Source organism: Chionomys nivalis, chromosome 6 (assembly GCF_950005125.1).
Source record: "Chionomys nivalis chromosome 6, mChiNiv1.1, whole genome shotgun sequence".
NCBI lineage: Eukaryota > Metazoa > Chordata > Mammalia > Rodentia > Cricetidae > Chionomys > Chionomys nivalis.
This window is the reverse complement of record NC_080091.1, coordinates 58,205,850-58,232,586: the sequence shown is the minus strand read 5'-3', so window position 1 is coordinate 58,232,586 and position 26,737 is coordinate 58,205,850. Positions and strand designations below refer to the sequence as shown.

General features: G+C 38.5%; 1 protein-coding gene across 2 annotated transcripts in view; it reads right to left on the bottom strand.

Annotated features, from left to right (window-relative positions):
- The window catches only part of Stim2 (stromal interaction molecule 2), a 123,136-nt gene that overhangs the window by 22,930 nt on the left and 73,469 nt on the right, over positions 1 to 26,737 (bottom strand). For both annotated transcript variants that reach the window (XM_057772536.1, XM_057772537.1), the window contains exons 3-4: positions 26,075 to 26,189; positions 740 to 851 (exon numbers count right to left, since the gene is read on the bottom strand). In XM_057772536.1, coding sequence (XP_057628519.1) covers positions 740 to 851; positions 26,075 to 26,189 — 227 coding nt within the window. The remainder of the gene's footprint in view (positions 1 to 739; positions 852 to 26,074; positions 26,190 to 26,737) is intronic.

The following is a 26,737-nucleotide window of genomic DNA, read 5'->3' as shown; positions in this document are numbered from 1 at the left end:
TACTGTTTTCTCAAGTTACTTTCTATTATAATTTACTGTAATTGAGAAATTTATGAAACACAGTATTTCATAATAATTACCTAATGGTGGCATTTTCACAAAGAAAAACAAAATAGTTATGGACTTATTAAACATTTTTAGCAGATGTTAAACAGTTCTTACTTTAAGAGCTTTTAGTTAGCAGTAGTTGAAAAAGCTCCCGCTATACTCTTAGTGCTTAACTTCTTAAGATGAAAACCTAAATGGAAGATAAGAAGCCTTCTTGGGTAGGTTGAGGGGTGGAAGGATTCATGCAATATGCAATCCTTCAGTGAGTTAGGAGGAACAGGCAAGAGACACTTGAACTTAGAAGGTGGAGAAGAAAAAGTTTAAGTCATGTATACTCAGAAGCTTGGGAGCCAGCTAACCTGATATGCACAAACACTGATAACAAAGAGGCCCTGTCTCAAGCAAGGTGGAAGTTACAGAGCACCATCTAAGGTCGTTCTCTAACTTCTACACACATGTGCCATCTACATGTACCCACACTCACGCCCCAAATACACATACATATTATATATGAATGAACAAAGAATAAAACTATAACAAGAAAATAGATAAAATACTTAAAACAGATACATTTATAGTATTTCTTTTATGCCATCAGCCCCAGAATTATCTTGCAGGTTCAGAACTGAAAATTGGCATCATCTAAAATACACTTCTCAATGCGTGGAAAAGCAATCTGGGTACCACTGACCTGGGAAGTGTTGTTCCCTTCACATTATTATCCCTAAAATTCTTCTCATATTGCGGAAGTTCAACAAATTCTACCAACCACTGCAGGGTATCCTCAACTGTCCAATTATGAACTGCAAGACAGAAAGGAGGTATATTTTAAAGCACACTGTTCTCAAAATTAAAAGCTGTACACCTCTATATAACTTTAGGGGAAGCAAAGATGGAATATTAAATTTTCAATTAAATTCAATAAACAGTACTAAAATAATATCTAGCACTCTATGGTAAACTCAAAATAATGAGACCTACACTTGTTTTCCTAAAGACAGAATCTAAAACCGAACATATAAAAACAAGGCAAATAGCAGTAAAACTAGTTCTAAAATAAGTATCAATACAGAGCTTTTAAAGGATGAAATAATCCATTTTGCTGGGTATAGATAACAGATACAGATTTGACTGACACGTCACCTAGCCCATTAATGCATATAATACTATGAAATGCCCTCAAAAAACCAGGTCCAGCCTAAGCATCACAACATATGGTTGTGAACAAGATGTGGGAAACCTTTGCCCCTGTGGAAGCTAAAATCCTTGGGCAAGGACTCAGGTAGGACAACTTAGAAATAAAGAAAGGATGGGGAGGAAAAGTTTAAATTATGTTAGTCATTAAGGAAAATGGGGAAGGGAGAAATCTCATGTGCATACACACAGAAAAAGGGTGGGGTAATAAGCCCTCTGAGTTGACTATATCAACTAAAACCTAAAATAAAAACTCATAGAAATTCTGAAGATCTGAAAGAAAAATACCCCAACCAGAGAGAAATGCTAACATTAGAGTACTACTGGGTTTTTCTGTTTTGCTTTGCTTTTTTTTTTTTTTTTTTTTTTTTTTTTTTGGGTTTTGGGTTTTGAGTTTTTTTGGGAGGGTGTTTGTTTTGTTGTGTTTTTTTGAGAAATAGGCAGAAAGTCAGAACACATTAGGAAAGGCTAGATTTGAACACAGACGAACTAACCATAAACTCTGAACTTGATTGAAAATAACAACTAATAGCAAAGATATAAAGAAGACAAAAGCCCTAAGAATCAAGTCAGAGGCTTTTGTCTGCTTGCAGTGTGTAATGAGCTACAACTGAGTTTATCCAAGGGAAGGCTGTGAGTGTGCTTGAGAAATGGAGAGTTGCATATTATGTGCATTTAATCTGAGGATTTGGGAAAACAAAGTGTTTATAGACCACACAAGAGGGCAAATGGTGCTAAGGCAACAAGGAAGCACTGAGCACAGTGCTGTGAATTCATCTGTGCACAAACGTATCTAGGAAAAGAGCATTCTCATAAATTATAGAAAATTCTGAATTCACATTTGCATGCAATTTTTTCACAGCATGCCTTTTTCAATGTGTTCTTTAAATAAAAAACCTGAACGAATCATAATTAACAATAAAAACTTTATTTTAAAACTATTGCTAAGTGGGGATTTTATACTGAGACACAGCTGTTTCTCATGTTCTCCTCTTGATAGAGCTCTGTCATAATGCCTGTATATGGGCCTGAGGCTGCTGGATCCATGGAGCCAAACAAAGGAGGCTACCAGCCAAGGAGCTCAGGCCTGGAAGCCTCCAGCTGAATCGAATCCAGTCAAAGTAGGCTTTTTACACGAAGGCTTCTTCCTTCTGGGATGACTACATGGAGAACTGCCCCATCTGACTGCCAAGAAACCCACAGTACAGCTGCACTGCACACACCCACACAAACTCTAAGCCAGGAAAACAAGAGAAGATTCTCTTTGACTTTTTTAATTTTTCAATAGTAAAAGTCCTGATCAAGCGATCCAGCACATCAAATACTGCCCCAATTTCTAAGGAGGTCAGATTCAAAGGAAGAAAATCAAATCAAGAGGGGACGGAAGTGCCCAATCCTACTACTACTCTACTTGAGGAGACAGCTGTGAGGACTCTAAAGTAGCTTTGTTTATAGAACTAGTTTTCTTTTCAATGTATCTTTAAAACAGGACAAAATTACTCGAGGAGAAAACTTACTTTGCCACTTGCTCTCTGGGTTCCCTGAAGATGCCTTGCAAATACCCTTTCATTTCTTCTCATGACCAGGACTTGGGTCTTGTATTAGTTTACTCTGCTCCAAAGACTGCCTGTCTTTCCAGTCCTCGGGGCAACTCATTCTTAACCATTTTATCCTATCATCGCCTGTACTTTGTTGAACCTTCCTTTCTTAGCTAAAACTTCACCTCTTCATAAATATTCTGGACTTCTTTTTTCACAGAACTTAATAAATTACAATTATCTATAAGAAAAGGAATTCGTTCAATATCTGCTTATTCCACTAAAGGACAGGTAGGTTCCTTGCTGATCATTCTATGCTAAGCATTCATGCAGCAATTATTTGTAAGGTGCTACGTAAAATGAAGCAGATCAGACTTAAAGGGTAAGTACTACAAAATCTATTCACATTTCAATGAGGAAACTAACAAAAGCTTGTTTGCATAAGAAATCCTCAATGTCAAAGAGCTCTCTGAGGCTACCCTGTCCCTTCTGCCCACCTGTAACTGAGCTTCTTCAAGCTACACAGCTGAACTGTACCTACACCAGAGGACAAGCAGTGAAAGGCACATTTTTAAAAATGCACTTAGCAATTTATTCAGAGTTTGGAACTGCTAACAAAATATCTTTGCTCTAAATTGTGGCAAGTGTTATAGATTGATGTTTCAGTGATGTCTGCAACTAGTTCCAACACTAATGAGGAGAACTCTGGGATGAGAAGAGACGTATCAGGCTGCACTGTACAGCTAGTCACAGCACCATTACACATGGACTCTTTAACTCAGGTTTACTTTTTAAATAAGCACACCAACAAATTGATCTACGCTAGCTTTAAAATCCTGTCTTTACAACTCCACTATAACAAAAGAGGGCTGCTATGTGAAGCACCACAAATTAAATAGTCAACCAAGAACAATTCATTACAGAATGCTGACAGAGAAAATCAAATTCTAAAAGCAGCCAGGACACCAACAAACACTGCTGCTAACATTAACTATTTACTACAGACAAGATTTATGAATGTTATTTCACATAGACACTGAAGCAACTCTGTAGTGAGCACTTTTATTCCCATGCTGAGCCTATGCTTTTCTCAAAGTAAATAAAACTCCTAATTAGGTATAACAAATTAGTAAATGGCCACAGCAGGTTTCAGACTAAGCTGTTTCAAGAACTGCTGACCACTGTGCAGCAGCATCACCTATGACCCTCACGATCTGCAGCTTTTTAAATGCGCTGTGTCCCTGTATCTCCTGCCACTTTTCAACTCAGAACAGCTTTCCTTTCTTCCGTCTGCCTGCCTTGTCCTTAACTCTTAATGACTCAAATTAGGAAATCCTTCCTGCAGACATTTTGCCTTCCACCCACTCCAATACTGCAGCTATGGTCCTTTGTGTCCTTTCATCATCTATATGCGTGTCTGCCATGAGACTGACCAAACGCACATGCGATTGTCCTCAGCCAACTTGCTCTCTGGATGAGGAGTGCTAAGAGAACAGGAACTTACTCTTTAAAAAAAAAAAGTGTTTGTATTATTTATTGTATGTGTGAGTACATGTGTGCAAATAAGTGTGCGTGTGTGTGTGTGTTTTAGATGTGGGGGTAAAGAACAATTTTCAAGAGTCAGTTACCTCCTTCTACCTGTGGGTTTCAGGGATAAAAGTCAGACTTGGCAGCATTCCCTTTACTCGCTTTGCTAACTCGTCAGCCTAGGAACTTATTCTTTTATTAAAATGCCATTCCTTTGATTAAGGGATTTTTGTTTAATATACAGCTACTTATCCATTTTTACTTGTACAGTATAAGGACAGTGAAATGTAGCTGTCTCTAGATTCCGTAACAAGACACCTGCCCAAGCAATCACACATATGGTCACACATGTCTATCAACTGACACGTGTGCAGGAGGCAGAGGCAGGCAGATCTCTGTGAGTTCGAGACCAGCCTGGTCTACAAGAGCTAGTTCCAGGACAGGCTCCAAAACCACAGAGAAACCCTGTCTCGAAAAAACAAAAAAAAACTGACACGTGTGAAACATGCTCACAACTGTTGTAGAATATTATTCAACTATGCAAAGGAGCGCTACATTTGTTTATGCTGCAGAATATAACTGTGTAAAGTTATGTTACTTTTGTTTATGCTGCATTTGTTTAATTGTGAAAAAATGTGCTGTATTTGTTTCACCTTGCCTGCCTAAGGCCCCTGAGAGGTCGAATAAAGAGCTCAATGGCCAATAGCCAGGCAGAGAAAGGATAGGTGGGACTACAGGCAGAGAGAATAAATAGAAGGAGAAAACTAGGCTCAAAAAAGAAGAACCAGGAAGAAGAAGAAAAGGAGGAGAGAATAAGGGAGATGCCCAGAGCAAGAAGCAAGGCAAAGGTCAGCCAGACACAGAGAAGCAGTGAAAGTACAATATACAGAAGAAATGTAGGAAAGCCCAAGGCTAAAGGTAGATAAAGCAATACAGGTTAATTTAAAAGAGCTAGCCAGAAATGTCACTAAGCTAGGCTGAGCATTCAAAATTAATAATGGGAGCTGGTTGGTGACAAAAAGAAAAAACCTGGAACTACCAACATGAGATATTTTTTTCTTAGAAATTTAGTAATAATAGCATACACACACAGAATGTTATCAAGTAATCTACTACAAGTGGTTGCCTCGGTGGACTTGTGGCTCTCCATGAGACGTCATTTATACATGGGGCTACTGAAGTTGGAGGTAGCAATAGTGATGTGAATTTTTCATGATAGAAAATATGACTGTGCATGGGAAGAAACACTCTAACAACCTGAAAATAATATTTCAAAGAGCCAATACTATACATTTTATCCCCTTCTTTTCTTGGTGACACCGTGTTTCTCTTCCAGAACTTACTAGTAGACCACGTTGGCCTCATACTCACAGAGATCCGCCTGCCTCTGCCTCCTGAGTACTGGGATTAAAGGTGTGCGCCACACTTGGTGAGGGTTCTGAAGAGCAAGAGTGGTAGGAAAAAGGATGCTGAGTAGAACCAGAACTTCAGGAAAGATGGAGCTCTAGTATAAGATATGAAAGGGCAGACAACTGGAGATTAAAAAACAACTCTTTTTTGCTAACAGGACAATTTCTATAGTTCCTCAGCTTGAAAAAAGAAAACAACTGTGTTGCTGCTGTCCCCTTCTACTCTACTTGCCAGTCCTACCATACAAAGCTTTTTTAGAACAGCTCACGATAAAGATGAAAACCAGGCCCAAAAGCAAAAGCTTTCTGAAAGTGCAAGGTTCAAGAATTGAGAATTAAGAGATAGGAAGTGATAGATACATTCACCAACAGAGGCCATATTGCCCCGACTGAAACAGCCTTCTAAGGAAGACATGAGAAAGACATGAACAATACATAGGGACACAGACAGGTTACAACTAGGTTAGAACTGGATGAAATGCTCTAGCTGGCAGAGATCTCTACCCCTGAATTTCTATGGTATTTATTGTTTCTACAAAACGGCATAGCATATGAGCTGCCTTATTTTGCTAACTACCTGCTAACATCTCATGTCATACTATATTGAGCTTCCATACCACACAAGATACTATTATATTCCTACATAAAATTACCATTTAAGTATTTAATGAGTGTGTAACGTTCTTCCTTTAAAAGGAATCAGTTTTAGTTTGAATCATCTACTTGTGGCCCGGGAGTTGTAATAACAATAAACAACACTACTCTCAGAGCGTCCCATCTCTGATGAGAACAGCACTAGAGAATCCTTGGCTCTAGAAAAGATCCCACCTAGAACATAATGGGGCACAAATTTACAGTTGTTGGTTGAAAGGAGTATAAGAAAAGGGTTTTGTGCTTTTGGTCCATTCCCTAGCTTAAGTACACCTGGTATACCAATCAGTATGCTGTGAAATCAAAACTACAAGAATGAACTATACAAATCACTTATTCCTTTCATCCACAAAAGACAATCTTATAAAGCCAACGCAGTCAGTACTCTTAGCCACAATTACATTAAATTACAGTCCTAAAAAAGTTTATAGTTTATTGAATATAAATTTTAAGTTAAAATTTCCATTCATGATAGTTCTCTAAATCTTAAAGATGTTCATAAAATCACCAAAATACTAATAAAAATATCATCTAACCATAAAGCATTTCTGTGTCTAAAGATATGTTGGTAATTGCCAATATGTTAACCTAAAAGATTATTATGGCTTAATTCATGAAATTCAACAATACTAAGATACAATATTATAGTATATATTAAAATTATATATATAATATATATATTATATCCAGACGTAATACTATAATTTTTGGTTTTTAGATCAGAAAGCTGTAGATCAGAGAGTTTATAAACAATTCCCAAATTAATACTCCAAATAGGTAGCGCATAAATACCAAAATTACTGTAGGCTTCAAAGCTCAAACTATTACCATCATGTTCTTCCTCCTCTCCATACCTTTCTTCATTCTGAGAAAATTTCAAACTACAGTCTTGTTCAGGGCTGGCTGTGCTAGACCTTGATCAGAACTGGTTTATAATTCTGAATTTATTTTTACTAGCTCTTAGCTGCTGTACCATACACGACCTTAGAGTTAATTTGTGCTCTTGGTGTTAAGAAGCAACTGACAGAAGAGTTATTTGGACAGACCCACTTCTGATGCCGTTATATAGAACAATGGGTCTGTGCTGTGGAGGCCCATATTTCTACATGGTGCGACAGCCAGGCTCTCAGGCCATAGTTAGTACCTGAGGTGGTCACGTACACTTCCAGACAGGCTGTCGCTACCCTAACAAAGGGTCAGGATGTTGTTTTGCTCCTTCTTTGTAATTTGGAGGATGCCTGAAAAGAGGTGTCAGCCTATGTGACAGCAAGCATAGGTAGATGTGGACATGACTAAAGGCCATTCACCTGGTTACGTAGGAAACAGAATGCTAATAAATTTACCCCTCAGTTTATGTTTTGGTATAAAGGCTGTTTGGAGAATAAACTAGAGGAATTTTCAGGATGTGAACTTAGGATTTCATGAGTGACCACTGAGAATCTCCCTCCCGATAAAGCCATGTGAGCTGTGTCTTTATTCCCGTGCCTCCATGCTGGTCCAGAGAAATAATTTATGGTCCAGGCTGCTACAGGACAATGACAGTGCTGGAAAGCTAAATACAGTATTTTCAATTATTTCATGAAAAAAACCTTATAAAATACCAAAAGGTTTGTTAAGAGCACCAGGGAAGAGAAATCACAAAAGAAATGATATTTTACATTGTCCATTAGAAAATGCTTTGATATTTCTATAAAAATCCAAAGACATGATGGCTTGAAAAATGTTTGAAACATTAACATATTTACAAAAATATTCTAAAAGGATGTATTTAGACAGAAGTTATCAAAATTAAATTCAATTTCAAATGAAGACTTTCACGTTACCAAGCCTCAAGAGTTCTCTTTACGTAACTTCTCACAGGAAGCTTCAACTAACCTAAGCTGTAAAAAGGCAGGGCTCCAATAATAAAATTTTAATTGAACATGAGAGAAAGCAACCTCTTATGAGGGTAGAAAGCTGCAGGCCTGCTGCATCTTTCTCAGTTGGTTCCATGGACTACGTACAGTAGTCCCTGTGAGTGGCACTCCTGACAGCCGGCTGCCCGGAGAAAGGTTTATCTTTAGAACAGAGCCAGAATATAAATTCCTAGTTGCATGTCAACCAGTAGGACATGTCTCTGACATGGATTAAATCCCTGCATCATGCTACATTTGGACACGTAGAGTCACGCCCTGCACCTGGGAGGTTCAGAGAGTAGTAGTTGTGTGAATACTTCTATATATTTGCTTTGCATCATGTAAGAATTGTGTAGGACTTTTTAAAACATAAAATGACATTAGCAAATTTCTGGATATTCAAAACTTAAAAACTATAGGGATATCCTGTTCCCAATAGTAATTTCAGCTATACAGGGCTTTGTAACCTTTTTCTACCATAAACCAAAACAATTATTTAAACTATGTATATTACCAGTGGTTACTCCTATAAAGACAGTGAGAGGTAACAAAAACATAACAAAGAAATGAACTCATAGATATACTGAGTCCCTAAACCTGTAACAAAATGTAGAAATGATTCATTCAAATATCTGAACATTACTAGGTTTATATTTTAAATCACAAATGCAGGAAATACTGAATATGCAAATTCTTGAGTGTTTTCTCTAGAAATGACTAAACAACAGCAACATGCTCAATGGCTGTAAGAAAAAACATGTTTAATCCAGTTTTATTAAACATCTTTGTGTGTCATAGAACAAATTTATTACCTCAGGAACAGAGTAGCTAAATGTTTATGCATTTTACCCTTTATATTCAGATTTCTTCTTTTAATAATGAACTGAGATAATGGCAAGACGGCTTACATTTAAGAACAGTTGTTACTCTTTCAGGGGACCAGAGTTCAGTTCCCTCCACCCATATCAGGTGGAGTCACTCCAGCTCCTGGAGGTCTGCTGCCCTCTTCTGGCCTCCACAGGCACTGACAAGATAAGTCTTTTTCTGTAGCTTTGGTGCCTGTCCGGGAACTAGCTCTTGTAGACCAGGCTGGCCGCGAACTCACAAAGATCCTCCTGCCTCTGCCTCCCAAGTGCTGCGATTAAAGGCGTGTGCCACCACCGCTCAGCTTCTTTTTATTTTAAATACTGTTTCATATCAAATGAAATAATCCCTTTCAAGATCGGCATTGTTTCCTTTACCTGAATATTCTCGACATATCAACAACTGTGAAGTACTAAATAAATGAGTTGTGGGTACATGAATATGACACAAATGATTCTATTAAACAAATATGGCAAACAGGAAGAAGTTAATTTTGACTGATTTCTCTTAGTGGCATTTCTAGATAAAGCAACAAATTTTTTCTAAAGTGTGGCTATGTCATAAAGTGATGAATATGCTATTTTCTAAAAAATATATCAAGCAAAAATCATATTTTTAAGTACTAGCTTTAGAAATGCTTCCTTTCATTTTGTGTCGCTTTCTTTCCTCTTCTTTTTTTAAGTCTTAAAAAATGGCTTCTTGGTGAAAATGGCAGGTGACACTGGTGTAGCAGGAGGTCCCAGAGGACCTGGAGGCCCAGGATTTAGGAGGCCAACAAAGCTTCCTCAGATTTAGCTCTTAGAGGGAGGGCCAAAGATAATGAGTAGATCCCCTATCAACAAAATGTGCCACCTGGTGACATGAAGATCAAGTTCCTGGAGGAGACATACCTGTTCTCCCTGCCCATTATGGATTATGAGATTGACTTTTCCCTGGGAGTATTTCCAAAAGACCAGGTTCAAGGATTTGTCACTATTGGGGTGTGGTGATTTGAATGGAAATGGTCCCCATGGGCCATAGGGAATGGCACTATTAGGAGGTGTGGCCTTGTTGAAGGCAGTATGTCACTGGGGTTGGGATGTGAGGTTTCAAATGCTTAAGCCAGTGTCACTCTCTCTTCCTGCTGCCTGCAGATGCAGAACTCTTAGCCACCTCTCCAGCACCATGTCTGTCAGCATACCTCCATGCTTCCTGCCATAATAATGAACTAAACCTTGAACTGTAAGCTGGTCCCAATTAAATGATTTTCCTTTATAAGTTACTATGGTCATGGTGTCTCTTCACAGCAATAGAAACCCTAAGATATGAATATTACAATGGCCATGCTGGTCTTGACGTTAAGAGCTTCAATAATGTAGCCACTGCCATCCAAAGGGCCATCATCTTGGACAAGCTTTCCATCATTCCTGTGGGGAGAGGCTACTGAGGAACAAGACTGGGCAACCCCACACTGTTCTATGGAAGATGACAGGCAGCGGTGGCTCTGTGCTAGTCCATCTCATCCCTGGCCCTGGCATCATCTCTGCTATTGTGCCCAGGAAGCTGCTGCTGATGGCCGGTACTAATGACTGCCACACATCAGCTAGGGGCTGACTGCCACACATCAGCTAGGGGCTACAATGCCACCTTGAACAATTTTGCCAAGGCCACCTTTGATGTCATCTCTAAGCAATCTGACACCCCCCACCCCAAACCTCTGGAAAGAGACTGTGTTCACCAAGACTTCTTATCAAGAATATACTGACTATCTTGTGAAAACCTGCACCAGAGTCTCTGTTCTGAGGACCAGGACTCCAGTTGCGGCCACCATATAAGGCACAAGAAAAACAAAGTCAATTAAGTATGTTAAAAAAAATCTTTATACAGTCCACTTAGTATTTCTTCATACAGCAAATATTTACCAGGCACATGGTAATTAATATTAGGTACTGGATAAATAAAATACTGGGATCCAAAAATTATCAGGACTATCACAGAACATGATAAAACAAAATACATTCATTTTTGAGGGAGCCAAACATCCCCCAACTCAAAAAAAAAAAAAAAAAAAAAAAAGAGGAAAAAAATTCTAAGAAATCCTTCTTTTAAAGGCCAGTGAATTAAAGGGGTAGAAACAGAGCGCTCACTGCTCACTATCACATCAAACATTCACAACCTGAAACTCCTGTTTTCCTTAAAAATTGAAAATCTCACCAATTCCAATGGCAGAAAGAGTCTTGCTAATTTTACTCACAAAATTTTGTCTGATCTCCAACTACATAAGAATTTTCCTAGTACATTTTGCATTTTAAAATCTAGTGGTTCATAAATATTATTGACTATAGTTACTTGGTATGGAATGTTTTAGGTTTTGTTTAGAATATATAGTCATGGTTTAATGTTATTGTGGCAAAAACAACTTTTAGGAAAAGTTCCCTCAATTCTGAGCAGTGGCACAATGGTTAAAATACTAAGTTACTAAACAGGCTCATTTACAGAGGACCTTTGTTTGTCAGCAGCTCAGCAGTTAGTTACATAAGACGTGCAAACTAGGAATAAAGTGCTCCAGTAAACATAAATCCACACTGACAGACTCACTTACCCAAAGACATGAATAGTGCCCTCTAAGGCTTCCTCCAACTTTTCTCCAAATCTCAACAATCTTTCTATTGCTCAGAAGTAGCCAAGTTCCGTATATGGATGAAAAGAAAGTTACTGCTGACCAGCACCTATGTAATGGGATAACAGCCCTATCGTGGCAGCAACCCACACAAGGCAGGGTCTGGAGTGAGGCAGCAGCAGCAGTCTGATGGGGTCAGCAAAAGGACTATAAACAGGAGGAAGGAGTAAGTAAACATGCTGGGAATAACAGCCTATCCACTTTATTGTCAATGAAGGGAGATACAAACAGTGAAGCATTAAGTTAAAATCAACTCAATAGTATTGGACTGAAATTAGAGGTATAAACAATTACACTGAGCCCATGGGTTTTTTATTTTTTTAACTATTTTTTCTTATTTTACATACCAATCCCAGTTCCACTCTTTCCCCTCCTCCCAAATCATCCACCTTCACCCCCTTTATCCTCCCCTCAACCACTACTCAGAGAGAATAAGGCTTCCCATGAAAAGTGAACAAAATCTACCACATAGCTTTGAGGCAACATTAAGGTCCTCCCCACTGTATCTAGGCTGAGCAAGAAATCCCTCCAAAGAGAATGGGCCAGTACAGTAGGGATTTTTAATTAAGAAATATAAATAAGCTATAATGTTTAAGTTTGACCACTGAGAAATCTAAGAATAATATCCTAGGAGTAACATTCTTGCTAGAATCTTAATTTCTAAATAAACATCTACTAAAATAATCAGTGTTTCCAAGACTAGCACTGAGAATCAACATGATGCATCTATATAATACCGTCTCGGGTCAAAAAGGAAGGGATCAAGAACAGAGGGGATCATTTAAGGTTTACTAAAGGCAGCATAGAAGACCATTTGCCAACACTGGGCATTTGAGCATCAAAGTAAGACTTGCAAAATGAAAACCCACAGAATAAAAGAGAAAAGTTGGCATCAATGGCAGTATGAGCGAATACATGCAGACCTGAGTCTTCTAAGAGCCAGTGAGACACTGTGGTTGCTCTTTCCTAGGGGCTACTTCCAAGACATGTCTATTATCAACCTGCATCCTCACAGGACAAGATGTTAATAATGAACTCTACTTAAATCTCTTGCGGTAGGATGCCAACTAATAAACTGAAGAATGATGGAATCTGAAAAGCTGCCATTTGGCAATTATCAATATAACAGTTAATCCAAGAAAAAATCTAAAGGACACTAAAACAAGTGGGAGAAAATGATATGAGGAATATGATATTTTTACACAGTTTTCAAGTGACAGCCTCAGAAAAGGGGCTGGGGCACAGCTCAGTGGGCAGAGTTCTTAGGCAGTACACACAAAGCCCTGAGTTCAAAGCCCAGCACTGTATAAAACTGAGTGTAGCTATACACCTGAACTACACAGCCAGTGTGATGCAGGCATGGATTACATGAAACCCTGTGTCAAGCAAAAACAAAAATGTCATAAAAGAGAGATCAAAGTCCACTTACAGAAATGCAGCAGACACTATCTTCAGTAAGTAACCAAAGAAAAACCACTGGAATTAAAACAAAACTGACACATATGCCACAAAAAAAGAAGCAATGAAAAGATCATTTTGTAGCAGTTTTTGTTTCTAAATTAGGAACACACTGGGCATCATACATAATCCCACACTTTTCAGCTCTAAGTCATTATTAGGACAAATGTCAAAACTGGGATGGGCAATGGGGTTATCTGGACAAACAGCAAAAGGAATTTTTTTTCTGGTTCTGGCAATTTCTCTAAATTTGATTTATTTCAATTATGAAACAAAATTTAAAAACAAAAATTTTATTATGTAGATTTTAAAAAAGTCTATTAATTGTCCAATTAGTGATTTTCTTGAAGCCAGTACATTAACTGGTCTTTATTTGTTTAGCTGTTCTGGAACTCCCTATATAGAACAAGCTGGCCTATAATGCATAGAGATCTGTCTGCTCTAGTTTCTGAAGTGCTGGGATTAAGACACATGTCACCACGCCCAGCCAGCCTCTAAGGCTGTCCTTGTCTGCTCTTCTCAGTCTAGCTGCTCTTGTTAACTGGGCTGCACGGTCTGGGTGCTGCTAGGTACTCCATTTTCTCCTTCTGATCAGCTGAGGGAATGAAAGAAGGGAGAAGTAACCATAAGACCTACCATGGATGTAACGATGATAGGTTTGGATTTGACTTCCTGGCATTTTCTAACTAGCACAGGCAAGGAAGACGCCTTCTTCCCTTTGGTCATCATCCTTGAAAAAGCAAGCCTACAGAGCCCAAGAACTACACTCTAGGAAACAGCAAATCAAATCCTGACTCATCAGACAGTGAAACCACAACTTTAATCCCAACACTCAGGAGGCAGGGGTAAGCGGATTTCTGAGTTTCAGGTCAGCCTGGTCTACAGAGTTAGTTCTAGAACAGCCAGGGCTACACAGAGAAACCTTGTCTCAAGGGGGGAGGGGAATAGTGAGACCAACATGAGAAGTCTAATTATACACCTGCACTTTCCAGCTCGTAAGGGTCGCTTTTCAATTGTGATAGTTCAGTCTTCCTCCATATCAATTACTGCTGAAAACACTGGAAACTTCATATCCTTTAAAATACAGTAACTTTTTTAAAAGCTTTTTCTTTATGGGAATGTGTGAGTCTGAGCATGCAAGTGTAAATCGCAGAGGCTAGAAGGGGGGCTGGATTCCTTGGAGCTGGAGTTACAGGTGTTGTGACACATCCAGCTAGGTCATTTCAAGCCCACAATAACTTTCTTCATCTCGTGTCTGCCTTCTGGTATCAGAGCCTCGTTCGCTATGCTCCCTCAGGAAGTCAACAGTATTGACTGTCTTCGCTTTCTGTTTAATCCAACCCATGTTTACTTGGCTACCAGCATGAAACCTGTGTCTACAAAGAGCACTAATGACCTCTACGTCAGTTCAACCTTAAGAAGCCTGCTGTCCTGTGGCTTGAACTCTCTGGATTCTGTACTCATTCTTAAAGCATGTTCTTCCAGAGGTTTCTAGACCCTCACATTCTGTGGCTTTCTCTTTAGACACTTCTCAGTGTTCTCTCTCAAATCTTACTGTTTCTTGACTTCATAGCCCTTAGTCCTCCACCTCATTGCATCATTAAAAACCACTCAATCAGTATTTTTCCTAATCATTCAAATCCTCCCAAATTGTAACACCATAGAAACACAAAACCTTTATTCTCATTCTCATTCTGCAATTATCCAGAATCCAATTCCACAGTAAATACTGCCAGTCATTCTTTTATATTTGAAAACAACTGACCTCCCTGACACCTTGTCCTCACCAGATCATCCACCTCTGCTTAAGAGCCTCAACAGAAGCTCTCAAGTTTTGCTTTTGACTCCATATCCACACAGCAACTATAATAATCTTTCCAAAAGAATGACAAAAATACTTTGTCAAAACTTCTAGACAAGACTGGAAAGATGGCTTAACATTAAAGCACTTGCTTTGTAAGTAAGAGAACCCCAGAACCCAAGGAAATGCCGGGGGAAGTGCGTCTACCTCCCTGCAATTTCAGCCTCAGAAGGCCAAGATGGGGAATCCCCAGAGCAAACCAGCTAGCAAGACTACAGACATCAGCTAGCTTCACCTCTGATTCAGAGACCATGCCTCAAAGAATACAGTGGAAGAACAAGTGGAAAAGATTTCCACCATCAACCTCAAGCTTTTATGTGCATGGGCAGTCCACACACACACACACACACACACACACACACACAGCCTATAATTTAATAAATAATAGCTATATTATTTAAACAGCTCTTGTCCTCCCTAATCACTAGCTATTTTCTTACCCTGTCATAGTTTTATCACGTAACTGTACCAGCAGTTGTATGATTGTAAATGTACCTATACGCACATGGATATTCAAATGTGTTCATTCTCTCCCTGAAATTATTGATTCCATGAGGGTAGCATAGCTACTTTATTGAATATCTATTCCCAATGTCTAGAATAATGCATGCCTCACAGAAATAACTAAGTAATTATTGGTTACTGACTGAATGAAGGAAGTGAATCTCACCTTTGACCCTTGCAATGAAGGAAACTGTTAATGATCAATTTCCTTACCAAAAAGTATTCATTACATTAAGTCTACATGTGAAAACAGAAAAAAGAAAGAAAATGAGAAAAAGAAAGGGAAGAACGGGGAGGAGGAGGAGGAGGAGGAGGAGGAGGAGGAGGAGGAGGAGGAGGAGGAGGAGGAGGAGGAACAAACTTACTAAAATAAAGTGTTCAGATTTTAAAGGTCTACAGCAAAAAGAGAAAAGAAGAAAAATATATTATGCTGCAATTTCAAACCAGTCAATGAAGTGTTGTAATTTAGAAAAAGTGTTGCACAAGAGAAAGACGCCCTGAAACTTTGGGGGAAGTGAATGGGAAAAGGGGGGAGAGAAGAGGGGAGATTGGTCTCTGGGGATAGGAGTAAAGAAGAGAAGAGAGGAGGAGAAGGGAGGAGAGAAGAGGAAAGAAAGAGAAAGAGACAGAAACACAGACAGATGGAGACAGAGAAAGAGAGATTGATGGGAGGTGGGCAGGGCCCTTTTAAAAGAGAATGTGCATAGGAGGTGCTCTTAGTGGCTGCAGCTAAGGGTGTACACCCCAAAATCAGGCCAGTATAGATGCCTGAATACTACCATGAAGCGTAGCTAACAATCAGTTATGCACAGGAATTAGCATTTAGTTCTGTGATGAAATCAACCTCCAGTGTCAAACATTATACAAATTTTCTTAGAAGCTAGAGAGATTACATTGGGGGGGGGGGGGGTATTTCTAAAAACTATTCAAAGAATCTAGACCTAGCCTTAAAATAGACTAACTTAACCTACTCTCTTTCAAAGTTTTCAATTACACTTCAAAAAGAGAATTTAGTCTAATGTCATAGTCAAATCCATGCAATTAAGCATGCTTCTTAAAAACAGACTATATGAATTCAGACAACTACCAAAGCAGATAAATCTTCAACTATCTCACACTCCAATGTGGAATGTGCTTACCTTTGCTAAGGCCACAGGCTCTAGATCAGTGGAATACAGCTGGTACAATATACAGAAACCTATTATTATTCACCGTGGGAGAGCTAGAGTAGCATTATCATTAAATTCTGCCACAAAATATTTGGTATTGGTTAAAACATGTAAAAGAATGATGTTAGCATTTTATAAGCTTACAATATATAATTGAGAAACTAAACAAATGCATAAGGCAATTTATAGAGTAAAGAATTTCTTAGACCTTTTTCCTCCTCACCTCTTTTCTCCTATTATCTCCAATGTCTTCCAAAAAGTTAAGGTCATTGCTTAACAAGGATTGTTGTTCTAATCTCCAATGAGCAATGAATTCGAAGAAAGATTTGAAAATGGTGAGCAGGCCTGGAGTCACTTTTTTTTTTTTCCTTTTTTGATTTTTCAAGGCAGGGTTTCTCTGTGTAACAATCCTGACTGTCCTGGAACTCATTTTGTAGATCAGGTGGCCTCAACCCCACAGAGATCTGCCTGCCTCTGCCTCTTGAGCCGGGATTAAAGGTGTGTACCACCACCACTCTTTTTTTTTTTTTTTTGAGACAGGGTTTATACAGTTCTGGGTGTCCTGAAACTCAATCTGTAAACCAGGCTGACCTTGAACTCACTCGCACCTGCTAGGATTAAAGGCTTGTGCCACCACCGCCCAGCTCAAACACAAAATACAATTATTCCTAAAGGAAATAGATGCTGTTGTTAAATGTGAAGATAGAGGCAGACAACCTCTCATACATGGCTATTCAAAATTACTAGCTGTGATGATTTTTTTTCTTGTGCTTCTGTCAAGTGCTTCCCTGTTTTAAGTACAATCATATCTACTTGTTCCCAAGAAAAACTCTTTTGCTTAATCATACTGCCCATTTGCAACTACCATTCAATTCCCTTTCACATCAACTACTTCTACCCTCTCTCTCTCTCTCTTTTTTTTTTTTTTTTTTGGTTTTTCGAGACAAGGTTTCTCTGTGGTTTTGGAGCCTGTCCTGGAACTAGCTCTTGTAGACCAGGCTGGTCTCGAACTCACAGAGATCCTCCTGCCTCTGCCTCCCGAGTGCTGGGATTAAAGGCGTGCGCCACCACCGCCCGGCCTCTCTCTCCTTTTTTTTCTTGTTTTGTTTCTTTGTGTTTCAAGACAGGGACTCACTCCGCAGGCCTCGAACTCACAGAGATCCGCCTGCCTCTGTCTCCCATGTGCTGGGATTAAAGGCGTGCGCCACCAAAGCCCAGTGACTATCTCTTTAACAAGGTATTAATCACCATTCCCACTTATCTCACTCTCTTTGATGGTTTTTTTTTTAATGACAAAATAAATAACATAAATTTACTTATTCACCCTTTTTACGAGTATAACCAAGCAGAGTTAAGTCCATTTTATTGTGCTGCTATCACCAAAATCCAATTTTAGAAACCTTTCATTCTGTTCAAGGACAGTCCAGTCAACAGAGCTAGTTTCAGGACAGGCTCGAAAACTACAGCGAAAGCTTTCTCAGAGAGAGAGAGAGAGAGAGAGAGAGAGAGAGAGAGATTGAGATTATACTCACAGTCCCTCCTACCTATCCCCTTTCCAAACCAAGGACTGATAAGACAAAATTCAACACATATCCATATGCAACTGATTCCCAACTGCTGGGGAAATGGTAAAAAGCAAGCAAACAAAAATAATCATATTTTTTTTTAATCAAAAACTGCTGTTTTCTAAGTAATCTATCACCAACAGTGAAACGGACAATCCTCATTTTTAACTTCTGCAAAGGGTTCTCTTACTGTTCTGCAAGCCTCACATTTATGAATGCAGAAAAATGTAGGCCCACTCAAGCATAAAGAACTAGAGTAAGGACAAGTCACAAACAATCAGAAAATAACACTTCTTGAGTGCGTAAGTCTTCATGAAATGAAGACCCACCCCCCTGCCTTTGGTGTTTCATTTTTTGTTTTGTTTTGTGTTTTGAGACAGGGTTTCTCTGTGTAACAGTTCTGGCTGTCCTGGAACTTGCTTTGTAGACCAGGCTGGCCTTGAACTCACTGAGATCTACCTGCCTCTGCCTCCCGAGTGGTGGGATTAAGAGCATGCACCACCACCTGGCCTTCATTCTATGAATTTTATACCAGAAAACTTGTTGAGTTTCATAAGAAGTATGAGCCTCAAAACACATTTACTTCATGTACTACAAAAGATAAAAAATGGTCAACTTTCCAGAGTAGAGATGTGACAGTAGGTCTCTTACCTTCTGAGCGGGGTCTCTATAACTTATTAGAGACTATATAATTGTATCAAACTTATGTATATTTTACAAGTTAAAAAGGTATTTAGAAGCCGGGCAGTGGTGGCGCACGCCTTTAATCCCAGCACTTGGGAGGCAGAGGCAGGCGGATCTCTGTGAGTTCGAGGCCAGCCTGGTCTAGAAGAGCTAGTTCCAGGACAGGAACCAAAAAGCTACGGAAAAACCCTGTCTCGAAAAAAATCAAAAAAAAAAAAAAAAGGTATTTAGTCTGGCAAGTGTCCCAAACTCCAATGCCATGAAGTAAAAGAAGGCATGTCAAGAGAAATAGGAAATATGAAAAATAATAAATCAGAACAAGCCTGACAGAAAGTTCTGGAATGAAGAAACACAAGAACTAATGCTAACATAGGCTGGTGATCAAGGCAGATCAAAGTTAGGCATGGTGTTACACACCTGTAATCCCAGTGCTTGGGAGGTGCAGCAAGGGAACTGAAAACCCAAGGCCAGCCTGGGCTACATAGTGACAGCTTGTCTAAATAAAGAAATAAAGAAACTTATTGTTGAGAGTTCTCTGAATTCAGGATTTTATGATAAAAAGAAAATTATGATTATAAAAGAATAAAAGATACATGTTACATGATGTATAAGGTTTTGTATTATTTGTTTTGTTTGTTTTGGTTTGATTTTAAAGTCATAATCCAACCCTGGAAGCTGTGATCCTCTGACCCAGTCCTCTGAGACCTGGCTCCCCATATTCAGCATACACAAATGTTCGCCTGGTATGTAGAGTGATTATGAAATACTTTTCTACCAAAACCTATATTGATCCCCCTAAATGTTGGTTGACAGAGTGAACCAGAATATCTTTGTGTCACCTTTCTTTACACAGAAGCAGCTTTGAATATTAAGAAACTTTTGTTAGCAGTACAAATAAATGATGGCATTATCAATCCTGAAACTAGACTCCATCTCAGGGAACAGGGCTTCCTTGTCTAAGGTGCTTTCGGTGAGCAATGAAAACCCAAACTTATACTGAAGCTGACAACAGCTTCTAAAACTAACAGCATTGCACACAGGATCAAAAATATTAAACCTTGAACTGTTAAGCAGTATTAGCTAGAAAGCTTACTAAGTACTGTATTTCTTTAAATATGCTGTATTAATTACTAATAAGCTCCGAACTATTCATCCAGCAGAAACGTCCAGTTAAGGGTGACAAGGTAAATGTCACCCTACTCACCTTACTTAACCTCTGCTGGCAGGCCTCTTCCTATCTATCCCACAGCTCTCAACAGGCGACTGCAGAACATCCCTTAAGTACCTGTCAGTAGGTCTTTCTCCTCTAACAGGCCACAGATAGGTGTAAGTCAAGAATAAAGAAGCATTCTTCATCAGAGTATCTTAGTCTGGGACAATGCCTTGCTCCTAATAAGCACTTACAAAATACTCCCACAGTGTGAACTAGTTTAATGGACTCAAAACCAGTATGTTTAATCATGAGAAACAAGCAAGCAAGCAAACAAACAGAAACCACATAAAGAAAACTCTCCAAATACCCTCTAAACACGGGGGCAAAGTTTCCAAGTCCTCCTGTAATAACGTTTGTAGAATCCATGATGATCCACTCTTCCCAATCAAACCCACATTTTATCCACACAATGGTAATATTCTTCTTGTCTGGATGAGTAAGTCTTTCTATAATTCTTGTCTATTACAAGGCTTTCTTGGGAGCTTCAATAATGTCTAATATTTAGAGGTGATAACAAAAATGTTACATGAACTGCTGTATATAACATACACAGTAAACCCTGCTACTCTTAACTGTGATACCATCCTCCAGAATACCTTTATCTTTGCTACTGAGACCACATATAAACAACAGCTTCCTTCCGACAATAACTTTTCGGTTCATTGGCACTGGTATAAACAAGGGCAGAATCTTAGTGTGACACTCCATTGTTTAACTTACTATGGTCACATTTTCCTCACAGAAACAGATATCTAATGACCATTTGTTTGGAGTTCAGCACTGCTTGAAGCACTTTAGCTCTGATTATGAACAACCTTCTGCCTTCTAGATGTAGTTGACAGTATTCACCCATACTATAGAACTAAGATACAGAAATATTTGGTGACCTATCACATACAGTAAAAGAAATTATATCTCTGCCTAATAAATGGTGCTTATTCAAAGAATTTAACACTAAATGCACCATTTTAAAAGACTTGTTTACTCATGTTAAATGTGCTAACATGTATATCCCTGCCTTTCTTATCTCTAAGAAAATGTATACCTTCCACAATATTGATTCATCCTCTAGAAAAAATACATCCATATTACTAAACTCCTATTTCACCACCATTAAAGTAGTATATAACCAAGCATTCTTACATCGCTATCTAGCTTTTCATCTGTGTTTATGAAAAATGTTAACACTCCTTGAAGAAATGGCTTACACTTCCTTGGATCCTACTAGTAACTGCCTTGCATACTAAAATAGACAAAGTATTCTGTTGCTGGATACCACAAAAATGCTACTGGATCTCCAAGTTTTATGTTTTGAGTAGCTCTGACAATAATGCCAAACAGTATCTACTCAGTCCATCTATGTTTTCCAATTCAGTCTCTGTAAAAATCAACAGTGAAGAACCAGAAAAGGCTAGTAGCTTTTTGTCAGTATTTAGGAATTCACCCACACTAACACACCCAGAAGAAAAACCTTTGCATAAAAAGGTTCAATGAAGAATAACAATTTATAATGAGTCTTATTTTTAAGAATTCAAGGTCCATGGCCAAGAATTTTTTACTTTTATATAATGCTTACAAAAAAAATTGCTGTTGTAAACTGAAAGAAAATATCCAAGATCATTTTTGTGTTTAAGTTTATTTACACTAGAAAATAACAATTATAGGGGCTGGAGAGATGGCTCAGAGGTTAAGAGCATTGCCTGCTCTTCCAAAGGTCCTGAGTTCAATTCCCAGCAACCACATGGTGGCTCACAACCATCTGTAATGGGGTCTAATGCCCTCTTCTGGCCTGCAGGCATACACACAGACAGAATATTGTATACATAATAAATAAATATTTTAAAAAAAGAAAGAAAATAACAATTATAAATGCCTAAATCTCTCCACTTTCAGAATTAAGGATAATTTAAGTTGCTTTAAGCTAAACTTTTCTAAATTTTTACAAATCTTTTCAACTTATTAAAAACCTTTAAGCCGGGTGGTGGTACATGCCTTTAATTGCAGCACTCAAGAGACAGAGGCAGGTGGATCTCTGTGAAGTCAAGGCCAGCCTGGTCTACAGAGCAAGTTCCATGACAGGCTCCAAAGCTAAACAGAAAAACCCTGTCTCAAAAAAAAAAAAAAAAGCATAGCTCAACATTTGAGTTTATACAGAAATACTACAGAGACAGCACTTGCTAAGAGACCATCTGGTGTGTCAGAAAACATTTCATTTACATTATAGAAGATTCACATTCTATAAGCGAGCCACTTTTATTGCTTTTAAATTTTTTATCAGTATTTAGAAATTCACCCATACTAACACACCCAGAAGAAAAACCTTTGCATAAAAAGGTTCAATGCAGAATAACAATTTATAATGAGTCTTATTTTTAAGAATTCAAGGTCCATGTTTGGCCTGCATGAATGTCTGTGCATTAGATGTGTTTCTGAGGTATTTTCAGAGGCCAGAAAAAGGTACTGGATCCCCAAGAACTGGAATTATGGATCGTTGTGAGCTGTGGGCACTGGGAATCAAACCTGTGACCTCTGGAAGCGCAAGCCAGTGAATGCTCTTAACTACTGAGCCATCTCTCTAGCCCTGTGAGTCATCTCTTAAATTATATGACTTGGAAGCCCATATACTTTCAGTAGCATGCTACCTTTACTTCTAATTTTAAAAATTACACAAGTATAATTAAAGATGGAACCATCCGTGCTATACTTTATAATTTTCCTTTTATTTTTAGTTTTGTTTTTCACTTTTTTATTCTTTGTCAATTTCATATGTACACAGTATATCTTGATCCTATCCACCCCCAACTGCCCTTCTCATATAACCTGCCTTCCTTTCTAAGACCTACTAGTTAATTTCCAAGGTCTATTCCAAATATCACCTCTGCAAATAATCCTACTAATGAGCTAGTCACTCCCGTCTATGAACCAGCTCCATCCATACTCTAGCCTTAATTGTACTGTTGGACCTATCACCTTATACTATAATTTCAATCTTTCAATCCCCCCCCCCAACTCAGTAATTTGCTTGGAACATCCTGGACCCATGTATGATTTAACTTTAATCCCCAGAATATCCAGTGCTATTCCTGCTTGGCACAAAATATATGATAACCCATGTAACATGTATTATCTTATGTATGACTGGTAATTAGAAATGTGTCAATACATTATGCCATGAGGTACTTTCAAACAAGTTAACATTTCATTTGTAGTAGCAAAATATACAAAACATATCCATTCCCCAACAACACACCAAGTTGTGATCCTCTTCTTCTTTGCTCACCTGGCCACTACCACATCTGACATGGATGTCTTTCAGCTCTCATCTTTGTGATTTGCCTTTCTCTTTCATTTTAGGCAACCTCAACCCAACTTAACAAGGTAGTCCCTTTCATCAAGTTGTATTCACTTATTATTTCTAATGTACAATGCCCAGCTCTACCTGACTCTTTGATAACTGTGAGTAGAGAGACTCAACCCCACCTCTGTAAACCTTTTAGTGAGGTCATATTGCCTGAATCCTCCACATACCATTTCCTTTCTCCTTCCTTCTGGGCATGTGTGCTAGCAGGAACTTGACAAGCACTCTTAGGCCTTTACCCCTAAGCAAATGAGGTGAGAGGTCAGGAAAGCAATATGGACTTAACAGCAAAGCATCCTTCTATCACATATAAAATAAGGAGATAAGGGCAGAAGTGAAAGCATATGAGAAAAAGAAGATTAATGGCCTATTTACCTTGGAAAAGTCTTAAACTACAAGAAAACAAACCTGAAACATTCTCACAGATCATAAAAGATCTACTCAAAACAAAGTTATTAGATGGGCAGCAAGAAGACTTTTGAGCACAGAGTCTCCCTCATGGAGAAATTTAATAATAAACACAACAGGCTCTTCTCTCTAAGCCTTATCTTGTGGGTAAGGAACAGGTGTCATGAATAAGTAATTCTGAAATACTTTAGAACATAGTAAGTGACGGGAAAAACACTATATGAAGGATCATGTGTATCAGGAAACCAAAAAGGAAAAAAAAGTAGATCCCATCGGGAGACTAGCCCTTAATAAGGACTTTAAGGAAGGAGATACTGGAGCTAGGTAAAAGAACATCTGCATCTGCACACTGAGAAGGAAAATGGCCAGTCCCGTGAGGATGGAGTGGGAAATGAAGGAGACAGACAACAGAAAAGCGCAAAGAGGGGACCATGACTGGAGCATGGGTTGGGTGCAGATCATGGCTTACAGTACTTTGTGAAGATTCTTGTTGCCTTTTTTCTCTGAGTCATTTAATGCTGTCAATTTATATTTTAAGTAAGTTACTCTGCTAGGTGAACAGTTGGCAAAGGACACAGCTATAATGAAATTCCCACCACAAAATCTTTCCTTTGGCATATTTTGTATTGTAGACCTCAATTAGGAAGGCTTTAAAGGCTGTCTGTTTGTAAAAGCCAAGGCTACAAGCCTACAACAATCCGCATAAGTAAAATAAGTAAGAAATACAGACAAAGGCATTTTTGACATCTCCTTTTTGCCTTGAAAATATTTTCCCCCAAGAAAAAAAGGTTCCCTATGTGATGACTGGCCATGCAGAGTGTGTGACCTGGCAGACTCCATCTGAGTGAGATAGCCCTTCCTCCAGAGAGTCCCTAGCCGGTTCTCCAGTTACATGCCCTCTTTTGTTATTTTGCCTTTTCTAATGTTATAACTGATAATCAACTAGTAATTCATTTATTTATATTTTTATAAAAGTCTGTTCAGCTTCTTAGTTTCATTATTCAAACTTTTAGAGAAATATATGTGTCATACACAACTGTTTGGCATTTGTAAAATAGGAATACTAGAAAAGGAATAGTTTGGTTAACTGACACTGAAAAACAAAATAAACTGAATGAATTGAAATTGCTTAAATCTTAGCACCTTCCTAGCATTCGTGTCTCAGCCTAGGAACTTTAGCTTTCTGTGCTGTTCAAAATTATTGTCCACAAAGTAGCTGGACAACTTAGAAACAGAAAAGGAATAAAGTACAAATTACTAAATTTTATCTTGCAACTTTAGAAATCTTTCATCTATAGTTTCACTTCTTTGTAGTTTCAGTTACCAACATTTCATTTCAGTGAGAAAAATACTGATGGAAAAGTCCAGAAACCAACAACCCATTAAGTGTTAAATGAGTGTTCTAAGTAGTATAAAAAATATTACGCTTATCTGTCAGGAACATTAATTATTCCTTTGTCTAGAGTATCCGCACAGTATATGCTACCTGCTCTGTGACAGTTAAAAAGGGCCACATCAGGAACTTTTATTTATAATACATTGTTATTTATTACAATACATTGTTCTACTGTGTTACTTATTGTTGCTGTTAATCTCTTACTGTGCCTAACTTATGAATTATACTTCATTGAAGAAACAGCATGCATAGGATGTTTCCTCTGGAGGTCTTGGAGCACAGCCTTAATGCACAAGGTAAACTACAGCATTAGCAGGGTTCACAGAGGACGTCAGGAAAAGCTTAAAATTCCTGGGCTCCTGAAGAATTAAGGCATTATTCACAACTAAAAAGAAAACTTTAGTATCCTTTTTTCTTTCATTTGATAAAACATTTATAATACCATTTAAAAGCTCACACAATGAGCTCAAACAGACATTATCTTGCTCAGTCCAGTATAGGATATCAAATTATCTAAAAATAAAAATAGCCTGTAACCTAATGGATCTAAGAAAAGTTTTAATGTAAATGATCTTATGGTATTTCATTAAAATATATGCAATTAGTAGGGCTACCAGTGCCAAGCAGGGCAGAAACAGACAAGCTGAGACTTCAGACCATTGCACAGTCTTACCTTCTGAGGTTTTCCACTGTTTCCACAAATCCTCAACAGTTATGTGCTTATCTTCTCTGTGCAGATGACTATGTTTATTTGTAGCATCTTTATATTTCATATCTTCTCTGATAAACTATAAAAGAGAAAACAGTAAGTTAAACATATGTAAAAGTCTTTACTCCCGAGAAACTAAGAACAAAACAACAAAAATAAGTGTGACGTTTTTCAGATACCAACCATGACACTGTTGATATTTTATTTTTTAAGATTTATTTATCTATTCTGTATACAGTGTTCTGCCAGCATGTATGCCTGTAGGCCAGAAGAGAGCACCAGATCTCATTATGGATGGTTATGAGCCACCATGTGTGTAGGGCCCGAGTCTGCCCTTGTTCCTGGGGTGCATTTGCGGGGACAGTTTCTGGTCAGCTAACTAAGCATCCTGTTTGTTCCTGGGCTCTTCCTGCCCCGCCTGGTGATTAGCTGTAGGGCATTGACTCCTTTGTTGGTATGGTAATTTTCCACCTGCCTGGGCGGAGGTCCTTGTGCAGCAGTTAGGTACTTAAGGACTTCCCCAAGTCTGAATAAAGGGCATTCGGCTGATCTCCTTTCGAATGACCCTGGTCTCTTTGTGTGTTCTTTCAACCTCCAGGCCCTCGCCCAACTCATATGCGGTACAGT